Below are 13912 nucleotides of genomic sequence, written 5' to 3'. Positions count from 1 at the left end.
TGGTACAACATTGTAACATAGGGGTAAAATTAAAAGCAGGAAAATAAAATGTTTCTTGGTAAGATGTTTCCTTTATGATGATCTGTCCTTTGTGAATGTTACATTCAAGTGTTTTCAGAAATATTGCGCTGAGGTTTATTTTTGGGTAGACATGTTTCAGTATGTGTCAGATGCATTCATGACCTGGTAGAAAGAGCGTTTTCTGACAGCGTATTTTACGAAATTGCGGAAACTGTCATCTTTAAAAAAGTGGCAACCAAATTACAAAACGTGTAAATGAGATTTACGAGTAACAGAGGGGTACGTGAAGGCAGCAGTGGAGGGAGGCGTTGACTGACTCAAGCTAACGTCGTCTGCTGGCCGACGCCGCGTGAACCTTCCGTGAGCTCTGTGCGCACATACTGTTAATGAGTGGAAAGGCACAGAAATGTCGGGGAAGAGTTTTCGAGTCAGCGACGGTGACTGGATTTGTCCCGATAAAAAGTAAGACCGGCGACAAAAAAAATCCAGACTTACACTTTAGAGGCTTACCTTTATCAGGAGATACGAAGTTCTTTAGCAACGTGGCTCTGATTAGCACAGGCCTGCTAGCATGTGGCTCAGGCTAGCCTCGACGAATGAAACTAAAATGTTATTGCTTGCTTGTATGCATTTTGTTTTGTAGACGTTAAATATAATGGCCACAATAAACAAGTTAGACATTCAAATGGTGACTTAGGGATGGATTTTAGAGGTAAATATCACTGATCGGCGCGGACTATCAAATTAGCATATTAGCCGTTAGCTTGCGTGGGTAGAAAGGTATTCACGCTCTGTTATGGGTGTTGTTTACATTGAGTTAATGGGTTTTTTTTATGCTTGCTCAGGAGTATCACGTTTCGAGGGAACTCGGTTTATGACAGACGGGTGCAGATGTCCTAACCAGACCTTTTTGGTTTAGTGTTTCTAAACGAAGACTGCTAGCTTAATCTGCGCGGAGACATGACAGAGCCTGTGCGGTTTTAATCATTCTTATTCATCTTTTCTTGTCATTGCAACATACATTCCAATGACATTTTCAATTTGCATTTTAACCCTTCCCTTTTACGGAGCAGTGGGCTGCTACTGTGCAGCGCCGGGAGATTATTCTGGGGCTCAGGGGCTTGCTCATGGACCCATAGTGGCAGTCTGTGGGATTCGAACCGGGGAATTTACGCCCTGCTCTAATCATTAGGCTTGATTGCTTGGCATGACAGTTCGCAGCTGATGCGTTGTATTTCTTTCTTTCTATTTTTTTTTTTTTTTTTTGCCTTTTTGTAACATATACATCATATATATTTTAGGTGTGGTAATGTGAACTTCGCCAGAAGAACAAGTTGCAACAGATGTGGCAGAGGTAAAAAAAATAAAAATAAAAATGTGAAGAATAACATAGACCAGCGATCGCAGCAGATTATTTACCAAGTGGATGTCAATAAAGCGGATGTTTTTGCGTCAACAGAGAAAACCACAGAGGCCAAGATGATGAAAGCAGGAGGAACAGAAATTGGGAAAACCCTGGCTGAGAAGAGCAGAGGCCTCTTCAGTGCAAACGATTGGCAGTGCAAAACGTAGGTGCACAATGTGAACGTTGTGTGTCAAAAGTGTAACGTCCATCTTGATGTTTGAATAAATCATTGCATTTTTTTCCTCCTCTGCCTAAAGATGCGGCAATGTGAACTGGGCGAGACGGTCCGAGTGTAACATGTGCAACACTCCGAAGTACGCCAAGCTGGAAGAAAGAACAGGTTCTGCAGGAATTCTTAGAAGTTTGCCGTTAGCTTTAATATTGTCCGTTGCAAATGTATTCATCTCGACTGGAGTCTGTTTTACATTTTGTCACGTCACAAAAACAAGATGTAATCTCATTGAGGTTTAATGTGATAAACGAACACAATGTAGCTTGGAGTTTGGAAGCAGTTTTGAGAAGTTGGTAGAAGTTACAGCTGTATGTTTTCCAGGATATGTTGCTTTCAACTTTGGAGCTAAAGGCTGAATTTTTGCTCTTTTTTTTTTTTTTCAAATTTGCTCAAGCAAAGTCTGAAATGATGGGGGAACATATGTTCACCATCTTTCAAGACCTGTCATGAATACAGAAAACCATGGGTCATATTCCTTCCGCTTTGTGCTGCTTTTAGTTTGCTTATCGCAGAAAATCAAAATAAAATTCATTGAAGATTATGATTGTAATGTGACAAAATGTGAAAAGGGTCAGTTGCTAAGAATACCTTTGAATGGTATGTGTGTTGAGTAAGATTGATTTACTCTTTGTATTTAATCACAGGTTATGGAGGCGGTTTCAATGAAAGGGAAAATGTGGAATACATAGAACGGGAGGAATCTGATGGTGAATATGATGAGGTGAGTACTAGCTGGAGGTTAGCATGTTGCTGTTTTTTATGACGTATTCAAAGTGAATTGAAGAAATCAATATTGATAGATTTTCAAGAGGACTTTTCTTTTAATTTCCTGCAGTTTGGTAGAAAAAAGAAAAAATATCGTGGGAAGAGCAACAGCTCAAGTTCAGCAAAAGAAGTTGAAAAGAAAGAAGTGCCAAAAGATGAAGTCGAGGAGGAGGAGGAGGAAGAAGAAGAGGAGGAGGAAGATGAAGACGGTGACCTTTCAAAATACAAACTGGATGTAAGATCAGCGATTAGTCATTCTTATAACTTCTCCCAGAGGGCTACAGCTTTCTTAATTAAAAGACGAAGAAGAAAAACAAATGTTTCTTTGCAGGATGACGAGGATGATGAAGATGGGGATCTATCAAAGTATGATCTCATTGCCAGTGATGAGGACGAAAAGCCAGCCAAGAAAAGCGGCAGCCGCTCTGGTTCCTCTCGCTCGTCCTCGCGCTCTTCTAGCTCCAGCTCTCGGTCGAGGTCCAGGTAAAAGGGTACAGGTCAAGGGTAACTCCAGGCAAAATGTCAGTATCAGCTCAATCTTCCTTTTGATTTAACGATCAGTATCAGAAAGTGTCCTACGATGCCAATATGTTGTTTCCCCCCCCCACCCCACCCCCATCTTTTTGTCCCATCCCCTTCCCATCGGTAACAAAAAGGCTGATGTGCATAGCAAGCTTTCTTTGTGTGTGACTCAGGAGTTAAAATAAAATATTTTATTGGCTTTTGGAAGTTCAGGGGCTTTCTGTAGATTTATCTGCACCATTTATGCCATATTAACATTTATTGGGTAACTGCCTTTCTATTTTGAGGACTTTGGGTTTCCTTTAGTGTTCGTTAAACATTGAAGTATGGCCGTGTTTCTGTATTTAAAAAATATTGGAAAGGTTTTGTTGTTTTGTCTGTCTTTCAGGTCCCGTTCTAGAAGTTCTTCCAGTTCCAGATCTGGATCTCGTTCGAGATCTCGCTCCAGGTGAATGAGGTGACATGCACTCTCTCGCCTTTAGAGAGAGAGAGAGGGCGTATGTGTGGGGCAGAATGCTCCCTAACACTCTTACTCCTAAAGACACGCTTTTGTTCTTTTAACTGATGTAGTTAGACCCAAGAGTATGATTTAAAGATAAATTGTCTGCTTTGGCTGATTTTTATGACTCCTTTGGCCCAATGTCCACATCAACATGTGGGGTATTTATCACACCTCTCTCAAGAGTGATGCTGAGTTAACTCTTAAGTTTAATGAGACCATATTGAGAAGAGGGAACGTTTATTTCTGAATCTAAAGGTACCTCAGGTACATGCAATCAGTGAGTAATAAGGTTTATTGGGTCAAAAATAAATCATAGTTGCAGTGCGTTGCAAAGGTATTCATACCGCTTGAACTTTTCCACATTTTGTCATGTTGCAACCACAAACCTAATTGTATTTTAACTGGATTTTCTGTAATTGCCCACCACACAGTCATGCATATCGGAGAAGTGGACTGAAAATGATTCATGCTTTTCAAAGCTTTTAACAAACGGAAATCTCTAAAGTTTGGTGTGAATTTTTATACAGCCTCGTTACTCTGATGCCACACACACAAAATCCAAACCAGACAATCGCCTTTTTAAAGTTGCAAAAATAGTTAAGGCAGTCCACCAGTCATGGCAACTGTGGAGGAGATGCAGAGACCCACAGGAGGAAGAATCTGTCAACAGGACAGCTATAAGCTCTGCGCTCAGCTATGTTTTTTATTTATTTTTCATGGAGAAGCGGCAAGAGTAAAAGTGTCTAGTCAAAGTAAACACTTAAATCCACTTGAGAATCTCAGCCACAGTAAGACTGAATGGAGAACATCTGAACAGCAGTTTTCAATTCTTGGCAGAGCTGTTTTTGGGGGGAAAACGGCCAAAGAACTTGAGTCTCTGCAAAGCCGATGAGACACTTGCCGCAGTAGTTGAAGGTAATCGCAGTTCTCCGAAGTATTGGGTAGAAATGTATGCTATTCTCCAATTTTCTTTTGATTAAACAGGGTGCTTGCGCAAGTCTTGAAAGTCTTAATAAGTATGGAATTTTGAAACACTGTTTTCCAGACCTTGAAAAGTCTTGAATTTTGTGTGAAAGTCTTAATAAAGTATGGGAAAAAAATGTGTGGTAGAATTTTACAGTATGCTCAAAGGCATTGTGAAATGAGAAATAGGAAGGTAGGCTATAAAACTATAATTTTACTAACTGGTCACGTACTGTATTAGCCTAATGGAATCAAACACTTGTTTGATGTGAAATTCATGTACTTGTGATTTTCATGTTTTGAAACGTTTTCATCAGTAAAAGCATAATTTACTGTGAATAATGCATTTGTTCATTGAATACAAGCCTATAAAAATGAACATTTCTGATAAACAGTTTGTACAATCTCAACCAATGAAGTAGGCAGTAGGCACACAAGTATACAAGTACATAAAGTTAAGGTCTTGGGGGGGAAAAAAATATCAGTTTTAAAAAAGTCTGGAATTTTAATTTGGAAAAAGAGCAAGCACCCTGTTAAAGCTTAGAAAACCGTGATTCATTTTCTTCCCACTTTTGGGTTACATTGTGTTGGTTTGGTGCATAAAACTCCAATGAAATACATTGGAGCTCGTGGTTGTGACATAATAAAAAGGCGAGGGTGCAGGTGGGATAAGTACTGCTGTAAAGCACCATATGTGCTCTTGAAGCAGAGAAGTCTGATAAATACTCCCACTTGTGGGAGCCCGTTTCACCTGTACTGACCTCGGTGCTTGGTTTATTCCTCCAAAAGATCGAGCTCCAGGTCTGGGAAGGGCTCCTCTCCCCTGAAGAGGTCCCGCTCACCGTCCTCCTCCCCCGAGAGGAGACAGAAGCGCAGTCGCTCCAGGTCTTCGTCTCGAGGAAGAAAACGCAGACGCTCTAGATCCCGTTCGTCCGAAAGGTTTGGGTTTCTGTGGAATACCACGATGGCACTGATTATAATTAGACCTCTGTTGGACCGCTTATGGGAGATCAGATTTACAAAGATATGCCCACATTTTGCCATTGTGTTTTAAACATTTTGACACTGTTTAAATCTGCTTACCTTGCTTCATGTATACACCGTGCGCCAATGGCCGCCTCTGCTGACCTCGTTGTCCTTCCCACGATGTTTGTGTGATTTCAGGCGCAGCGACCATTCGTCTGGATCGTCCCACTCTGGCTCCAGTTCTAAAAAGAAATAACTTTCTTACAGCCTCATAAACCAGTAAAGTTTAGTGGAAGTGCATGTCGTGTCGCAAACACAACAACCATACACCGTCAGTATGCTCTTCGTTGTCATAACCTCGCAAAAGTCTTACTCCTAATCATCAAGAAAAGCAGACAACATGAAATCATCTTGTCATTACCTATGTGCTCCCTTTTTAAAAAAAAAAATTACCTGGAGTGTTTGTAATTATAGATGTCCAATAGGTAAAACAAAAAAGTCCTAATGGGGGGAAAATGATTATTACACATAAAGGGTTCGCCTTTAAAACCCATCCTGCCTAAAATCTTCATGAGCATTTAGCTCTGGTCATGTGTTGAACTGGAGCAATTTTTTTTTTTTTTTTTTTTTATAAAAAGTAAACTTAATTTAGTATAGCTTAAATGTAGCTAAAATTTAGATTTTATTTTTTTGTTGTGGGGGAGGGGTCAAGGTAAGTATACTTTTTGATATTGTTTTTAATTGAATACATTTGGCATTTGTTGCTTGGGGTTTTGCTTTGACTACTTTCTTTCCCTTCACACAATTGTGGGTTATTTTGGCATTTATGTACAAAAAAGGATTCCCCTGCTTTTGTCACATAGGAAACCAACAATTTTTTTTCCTGCTCCAGTTCAGTGTAGCACAAACTGCTTAAAGTTGTGATTAAAATGTGACATCAAAGTCTTTTTACTAGTAAAATGACTAAAATGTACACATGTAAATAATAAAAAAAACTTGTTAACCTTGCTTCTTGGTAATAGTATTTATTTGATGCCATTTTCATGGAGCTTGTGTTTAAAAATAGTTAAAACATGTAACCTATTTAAACTTTTGTATCTTTAGTATATGGTTATGATGTAGAAACCTTGGAAATGTTATAAGACAGTACAAGTATCAATAACTAAGAGTTTAAATAATTATAAACTTAATTGGACCAAAGGATTTTGTAATGTTAAGACTGGCTTTGCAGACAAAATGTGTTGGTATAGTAGTTTTATTTTTAAACATTTGTTTTTAGCAAAGCTTGCACTGTAATAGGGATCTCTAAGACTTGTCCCTCCTGATTCAAATAGTTGCTACATCTCTGCATTTCATTGTGAAAATCCAGCTGTGGCAACAAAAGCATTAGAGGCTGGCCCCTGAGAACCAAGGTCTGGTAGCACTGCTCTAATGGGCCTCTTCATAACTGGATGTGTCATTTTACTTTTGCAAAGAAAATGCAAATGATGCATTTTTGAATCTTGTCTACATGAAAGAGAAAATCAAGAAACCATTTCAAAGGATATTGATGCTTCTGCAAGGCTCTGTAAGCTGTATTGGTGTAGCAAGAGTCTGCCATCACTGTCAGATCCATCTTTACCCATTGATCATCACCTTTTTATGAACATTTCCAAATTTAAAATAGTATCTATTCAGTAGAGTTGATGCGCCAGCGTGTTGGGGACTGAGGATCTCTGCAGGTGTAGATCTCAGTATCATCAATAGGTGGCAGGTTTTCCTTTAAGATAAAAGCTGATAGCTGAAAACCAGGAGATCCCTTGGAATATTAAAGTAAAACGGTCGAGAAATCATTGAAAAGTGAATTCAATTAAGGAATATAATTCCTGTTATAGCGTCTGACTCTATTAGAGTTGATGAAATCCCAAATGTAGGTTTAATGAAATTGGAATGTCTAATATAAATCATTCCTGTAGATATGTTACTAACTACTTAGTCATGGGGAAGACTGCAGATAACCTGAGTATTATTAAATAAGATGGCTCTCCATAGGGTACTGCGGCTGACCAGACTAATATCTGGAGATATTTTAAGGAGAGGCTTGGGCTGGATTATTGCTCATCGGCCCAAAGTACGGTAAAATGGATCGGTTCTAACAAAAAATTTGATTAATTGCTATACCTTTATAAGTTTCCAATACTTTCTTGTTAGCAAATGATTTACTGACAATGGAAGTAAATTTTGCCAGTCATTTGGCAAAATCCGAGTCTGGAGAAGGAGCTGAAAGGCCAAGGACCCGATCCAGGGCGAGGTGATGACTTTGGGAGCTGCCATGTGCTGGTTTTTGGTCATCTATGCTTTATCCAGTTCAAAGTCAGTGTTACCATCTAGAAAATTCAGTACAGTACTTTTTAAAACAACATGAAAGTCATAAAGCAATCTTTTCTTTAACAGAGCCACCTCCGTGTCACGCTGCAATGATTTATCCATGCTAAAAGGTCACCCAGCTATAGTATTGAGTGCAGAAGCACAATATGCTGACATTTGTGGTTTTTAAGACGTGTTGCGTTATTGACTGGCTTAAATGTTCTAAAAAACCTAATATTTGGTTTTCAATAGCCGTGAGCAATGGTTTTTAAAATACAAATGCACTTGAAATAAAACTATCCCTATATAATGCTTAAGTTCTTGAAATATCTGAAATAAATTAACTGAAAATGTTCTAATGATGCAGCTGTGCTTCATATTTTGGTATAGGCTGTCCAATCTGCTGCTCTCGAGAGCAGATTTACGGAATGAGCCAAATTATCTGATCAGAAATCTTGGCTCGTTTCCAGGAACAGTTTCTTTATCACTTAAATTCGCGCGGGATGTTTTTGATTTCTCTGTTTTCATCCCGAGCGTTATACCTGTGGGCTCAGAGACACAATAGACCATCAAGGCCTCCTTTAACTTGTGTTATTAATTCGCTTTTACTGGCAGTGTCAGCTCCCTGCTCGTCCTTGGCGATAAGTAGTCCCGCCTCCAGCGCGCAAAGTCTTGATGCGCCTTTACGCACCGCCCTCACTGTTCGAGAAGCCGGGAGCGCAAGAAGATGCTGAACGGATTCAGGCGGGATACTCGCAGCATTTAACAATTTCAATCCTTCAATAATTGCCATGGACACCCCGGAGTCCACGAAAATGACCACCACAGCCACGGGGTGCGCCAACGGTTCCATGACAAATTGTGGAAGCAAGAGGAATGCCGGCGTATCTGTTGGATTTCCGATAAGCATGATGGTCACTGGCGTCGTGGGCAACTCTTTAGCTCTTATTCTGGTGTACATATCCTATAGGAAGAAGGAAAACAGGAGGAAAAGGTCTTTTTTACTTTTCATCGGATCTCTGGCGTTAACGGATTTGTTTGGGCAACTTCTGACTAGTCCGGTGGTCATAGCAGTCTACCTGGCTGATCTAGACTGGTACACCATTGACACCTCTGGGAAGCTGTGCCCCTTCTTCGGTGTCTGCATGACGACCTTCGGGCTGTGCGCTCTCTTTTTGGCCAGCGCCATGGCCGTAGAAAGGGCCACGGCGATAACAAACCCCCACTGGTACTCTAATCATATGAAGACAAGTATGACAAGGCACTCCTTGGCTGTCATATGGGCTCTTGGGTTTCTCTTTGCTCTGCTGCCCATCGTGGGAATCGGGGAGTACACGAAACAGTGGCCGGGCACCTGGTGCTTCATCAGCACGGGGAGGAGTGACGCTCCTGGCAACGTGTTTTTCGCCATCACTTTCGCCGTTCTTGGGATTTTCTCCCTACTCGTGACGCTCTCCTGCAATGTGATGACTATCCGAGGTTTAATCCTCCGATGTAAAACAAAGACCGGCGCGTCCCAGTCCTCGAAGCAGTGGGAGCGCCTCACCACGGAGACTGTCATTCAGCTGTTGGGGATCATGTGCGTCCTGATTGTCTGCTGGTCTCCTCTGCTGGTAGGTTCTATTTCAGGCGACTGCTGCCTTACTCAAATGAAAACGTGGAAGGGGAAATAACCAGATTTCACTCTTTTAGTCTTTTAGTATTTTGCATTTTCATTTTAATTCTGTTGTGAAGTCCCTTGATGTGCAGTTAAATTAGCTGAAGGTTTTAAATTGGCTCTTTTTTTTTTGTAACAGAGTGCCTCTTAGGAACAGATTAAAAGCTTTGCATCTCTGGAGATGCTCCCACTTCTCTGCTCCTGCAAAACAGCAGACTCTTGATACACCAACGCACTGCAAAAGTATTTACATCCCTTGGTATTTTTCACATTTTATTACAGTGGAACCACAATTGTCCAAGCATTTTATTAGGACTTCGTGTGAAAGATTAACACAATAATAATCACATAGTTCTCAAAATGTTGTACAAATAAAAAGTTAAAGTGTATTGCTTGTGGGTATTTGGCCTTTTTTAGTCTGATAGCACTAAATAAAATCCGGAACAGCCACTTGCCTTCAAATGTAATCCAAACAGTAGTCCTAAATAAAGCCTATACCCGTGTATAATATAATTTGAGTATAAATGCAACTGTTCTGTGAAGGCCTCCGAGGTGTTTTAGGGAACAAACAGCATCATGAAGGGGCACAGCAAGCAGCTCAGAGATAAAGTTGCAGGAAAGTTTAAAGCAGAAATATGCTGTAAAACAAATTCAATGGATTTGAAACTTCTCAGTGAGCATTTTCAATCTATTGTCTAAAAAAGAAAAAGAAGTATGGCACAACTGCAAACCTACCTAGCCATTACCATCAAGCTATGTTACCAAGCCAAGCAAGGAGAGATTTTATAAACAGAAAAGGAGCCATGAGCCCCATTGTAACGTGGGAGAAGCTGCAGACATCTCAGGTCCGAGAATCTGTCGACAAATCTATCCTTCATGATGAAACCAATGGGAAAAAAAACTTGTTTAAAAATTGTTACAAGTCATGGAAGACACGTGGTAAGCATGTGGAGAAAAGTGCCCCGGTCAGATCAGACCATAGCTGAACCTTTTGGCCCACATAGAAAATGACTGCATGTAGTGGAAACAGACCAGTCTCACACTGAAACCTGTTGGCAGCATTAGGGTGTGGGGGTACTTTGCTTCATCAGTAACACGATAAGTGGTCAGACCTGAGGAGAAGATGGTTAAAGCTAAATACTCCAAGGTTTGAAACTACAGCCGAGGTTCACCGTCCCACAGAACAGACCCAAAACAAAAAGCCAGAGTTAGAATGGAACGGTTTGGATCAGAGCATATTAATGGGTTAAAATGATTCAAGACTGAGCAAACATGGTGGAGACATCCAGCAGAAGGCTTGCAGTTGTCAAAGCAGCGAAAGGTGGTCTTCAAAAATTTTGACTCAGGAGGACTGAATATGCACAACACACTTTTAAAATTTGCGTTTGTGAGAAAATAAGGAAATATTTTTCATGTAATATTTTCTTACCACTCTATAATTCTGAACCATTTTGTTCTGTTACATAACAAAATGTGTTGTTGCTTTTGCAACCCACTGTGTGCTTTTTTTTACTTCACTTATCTGTTTAGTCACTTATTTCAAGTTGTTTCCAATTATAAAGTCAAACAAAATCCCATTTCCATCACTTAGAAAAAAATGTCAATTTGTATTCCTGTCAAATGCTTCTGCCATTTTTTTATTATTATTATTTTTTTTTTTGCATTAAGGTTTAATCCACTCAGGATCCCTGTTGGTTACTGCGCAATGAGGTCATGCGTGGTCGGCCACATCAAAGATACTAAAAGCCAAAGCACTTAGCAGAAAAACTGAGTTCATAGACTGTAGACGTTGCAAACCTTCCTTGTTATAAGGTATCAGCTGGAAAGGATTCAAGTTATACATTACATGCACAGTTTCCTTACAATTGTTATATGAAGGTAAGGTTTAGCCAAACAACACTTCTCCTCCTCGGCTTTTTGGATACTAAAATTTGTCCCAATATTTCTCCTCAGGTGTTGCTGCTGAGGATGATCTACAGCCAAGTATCCTCCAATGATTGTAATTCAACATACATAAAAGCCAATAACATGGAGAGCAAAGTTTTAGACCTAGACTGTGACTTCTTTCTGACCGCGATACGTTTGGCCTCCCTCAACCAAATCCTTGACCCGTGGGTCTATCTGCTCCTGAGGGAGATCCTCCTGCGGAAGTTCTGCATCATGGCTAACGCCGTCTCCAACTGCTCCATAGAAGATCACAAGGAGACGCAGACGGCACTGGATGCGCTCAACAAACAGAACCAAGGTGGCAACAACAATTGCAAATCACAAACGAACTAAGTGGCTGTGATCACCGTCTGATGACCTTCAGGTCAAAGAGCTTTCAAAACTATGGAAATATAAAAAGGAAGCAAATGAGTGGATAACCTTTCACACGAGGACTTTGTGCAGGGATGCAGCCGAGCGTCCTGTACAGGTACAGGCATCTATTCTGTTTAAAACACATTTCATTGACGGGTACCAAACCAGCATGTGGATGCATGACTCTGCCATCTCTTGAATTTGGCTACTGTGTGGCCATAGGATCTCTCTCGTGGCCAAGGTTGATATCAACCTGCGACAGACGCAACGTCCGAATGAGGAATACTTCTGACTGACAAGTCATTTATCTCATGAGGCCATGGGTTGACTGAAAGACTGTCTAACATATTTTGTGAATGAAGAAAACAATGAGAAAAGTGCTTAAAACCTGTTGTAAATAACTTTGCTTTCTCTCATGTGACACACACCATTTTGCTTCAAAAAAGCAATCCACGCTAATATATATATATATATATATATATATATATATATATATATATATATATATATATATATATATATATATATATATATATATATATATTCTAAACTGGGGGTGACTATCAAACATACTGTTATTTATTAGTGTCTGTAAGATTTTTGTTCTGATGACGCTAGCTGCTGGGTGCCCCTGCAGGTCATGCTTCTCGACTACCAGCCAGGACCAAGAAATGTGAAGTTTTTGTTGGCAGGTCTCATCCTGCACATAAAATGCGTTGCACATGTAGACTTTAGTCTGCAGTACTTGTGTCAAAACTCCAAGAATCTCACTGGTAATACAGTGTGAAGGATGGGAGAGGGGGCGGGGGGGGGACAGTATACTTGTGGTGACTGACATTATGAGGTCATGGCACAAAACTACCTGTTGGTGCCTCCTACCAACGTCTAGAAGAGTGTACAGTAATTTCACCAGCCAGTTAATAACACGTACAACGTACATCAATAGAAGTACACTATTGGGTATATAGTTTGTTTAAAGCAGACTATCAGAACGCATGAAATTATGTGCATCTTTTAAATGGATTCGTTTGTATTGATTTTGTAATTAAGGCCGTTCCTGCAGTGGATAGCATGTTAAGTATGAATCAATATTAGAATGTGTTGGAAGGTAGAGCGAACACCGTGCTAAAAGTGGGCCAAGGCCAAAACATCCTAAAGATCTTAAAAACGTCATAGTGGTTTGTACAAACTTTATTTTATTTACCTTTTAACTATTGTCAAATTTGCACTGGGTGATCGTTCACACAACCCAAGGGGCAATGATTATTCACACTGGAATAGGAGGTTGGAGGCGGTGCACCAGCAGTGATCTTCCTTTGTAAAACATGCACTGGGGGACAGAAGTAAAGCATTTATGTAAAAAAAAAAAAGAAATGTGGTGTAAAAAGCAAAAATCCTATTGGGGTATAGGTGAATGTTTATAGATTTTTACACTGCATTACTTTTCCTTTAGGTTTCGAAACACTATTTACATGTTCCTAATAGATAATCAGTTTTAGTTTCACCAAATGAAAACATGACGATGGTTTAGAGTTTAATAAAATAGTGTTTGCATAAATACATATTTTTTGTTTGAAGTAAGATGGTTCAAGCTGATGTTCTCAGCCTTTCTCCTGACTAGCCCATATTAAGTTTTATGAGTCCCTGCTACGTAAATGATACACAGTTAAGCCCAAAACTATTCATACCACTGGTGTTTTAAAATTATTTTAAGTAAAGGAAATAAGTAAATGAAGAAACAGGACATGCATCTCTCTAAAGACAATAACGTAAAGGGATTATCAATGATTATTTACATTTCATTGAACGGACATGTGGAAAATTACATGTAAATATGTGCTCTAACTGATTTAAAAAGGTTGAAAAATAGAATGTTTTTGTTGTGGGAATTTGATGTAGATATTTGGTAAAAACAAACAGAAAAACCCTTTCAATTCCTTTCTACTTAAAAGCACTCCTCATTGGTTATTATTATTGGGCAAAAGTACAGAGAGCCATGGAGGACATAAAGAGGCACCGCCTTAAATTAGCCGTTAGCTTCAGTGTAAATCCAACAAAACAGAATTTATGCAAAATAAAGACGAGTTATCTACTTTAGGTAAGATATTTAATGCTTAACTTCCAACAGAACCTCACTAGAAAATATTCTTGACTATCTAATTGAGCTTCAACAACAACATGTTAATACAGATGTTACAACATCCACATTTTTACTCATCTGAGGATATCAAG

General features: G+C 39.7%; 2 protein-coding genes across 5 annotated transcripts; both read left to right on the top strand.

The window, feature by feature from the left end:
* The first annotated feature begins 320 nt into the window (after positions 1–320).
* Positions 321–6006, top strand: zranb2 (zinc finger, RAN-binding domain containing 2). Of its 4 annotated transcripts, XM_012866061.3 has the most exons (10): positions 331–483; positions 1323–1375; positions 1481–1589; positions 1684–1766; positions 2303–2379; positions 2494–2658; positions 2755–2906; positions 3334–3393; positions 5200–5349; positions 5575–6006. In XM_012866061.3, the coding sequence occupies exons 1-10, from the start codon at positions 428–430 to the stop codon at positions 5630–5632; spliced, it is 963 nt and encodes a 320-aa protein (XP_012721515.2). In that variant the 5' UTR covers positions 331–427; the 3' UTR covers positions 5633–6006. The 4 variants fall into 4 exon arrangements, with proteins under 4 accessions (XP_035996999.1, XP_012721513.2, XP_012721514.2 ...); XM_012866059.3 differs by having other exon boundaries at positions 325–483; positions 2494–2906; XM_012866060.3 differs by having other exon boundaries at positions 328–483; positions 5200–6006.
* Positions 6007–8231: 2225 nt separating this feature from the next.
* On the top strand, positions 8232–12081 carry ptger3 (prostaglandin E receptor 3 (subtype EP3)). The gene is made up of 2 exons (XM_012865977.3): positions 8232–9335; positions 11333–12081. The coding sequence occupies exons 1-2, from the start codon at positions 8514–8516 to the stop codon at positions 11657–11659; spliced, it is 1149 nt and encodes a 382-aa protein (XP_012721431.2). The 5' UTR covers positions 8232–8513; the 3' UTR covers positions 11660–12081.
* The last annotated feature ends 1831 nt before the right edge of the window (positions 12082–13912 follow it).

Source organism: Fundulus heteroclitus, chromosome 9, assembly GCF_011125445.2.
Source record: "Fundulus heteroclitus isolate FHET01 chromosome 9, MU-UCD_Fhet_4.1, whole genome shotgun sequence".
Classification (NCBI taxonomy): domain Eukaryota; kingdom Metazoa; phylum Chordata; class Actinopteri; order Cyprinodontiformes; family Fundulidae; genus Fundulus; species Fundulus heteroclitus.
The sequence above is the reverse complement of the archived record's forward strand: the minus strand, read 5'-3'. Positions and strand labels throughout refer to the sequence as shown.

What these genes read in the sequence shown, in the direction of transcription:
- zranb2 (XM_036141106.1), top strand. Translation starts at nt 428, where the DNA reads ATGTCGGGGAAGAGTTTTCGAGTCAGCGACGGTGACTGGATTTGTCCC. An exon ending in TTGCAACAGATGTGGCAGAG is followed by an intron (nt 1,376 to 1,480) that starts GTAAAAAAAATA and finishes TTGCGTCAACAG; the next exon opens with AGAAAACCACAGAGGCCAAG. An exon ending in CTGATGGTGAATATGATGAG is followed by an intron (nt 2,380 to 2,493) that starts GTGAGTACTAGC and finishes AATTTCCTGCAG; the next exon opens with TTTGGTAGAAAAAAGAAAAA.
- ptger3 (XM_012865977.3), top strand. Translation starts at nt 8,514, where the DNA reads ATGGACACCCCGGAGTCCACGAAAATGACCACCACAGCCACGGGGTGC. An exon ending in TCTGCTGGTCTCCTCTGCTG is followed by an intron (nt 9,336 to 11,332) that starts GTAGGTTCTATT and finishes ATTTCTCCTCAG; the next exon opens with GTGTTGCTGCTGAGGATGAT.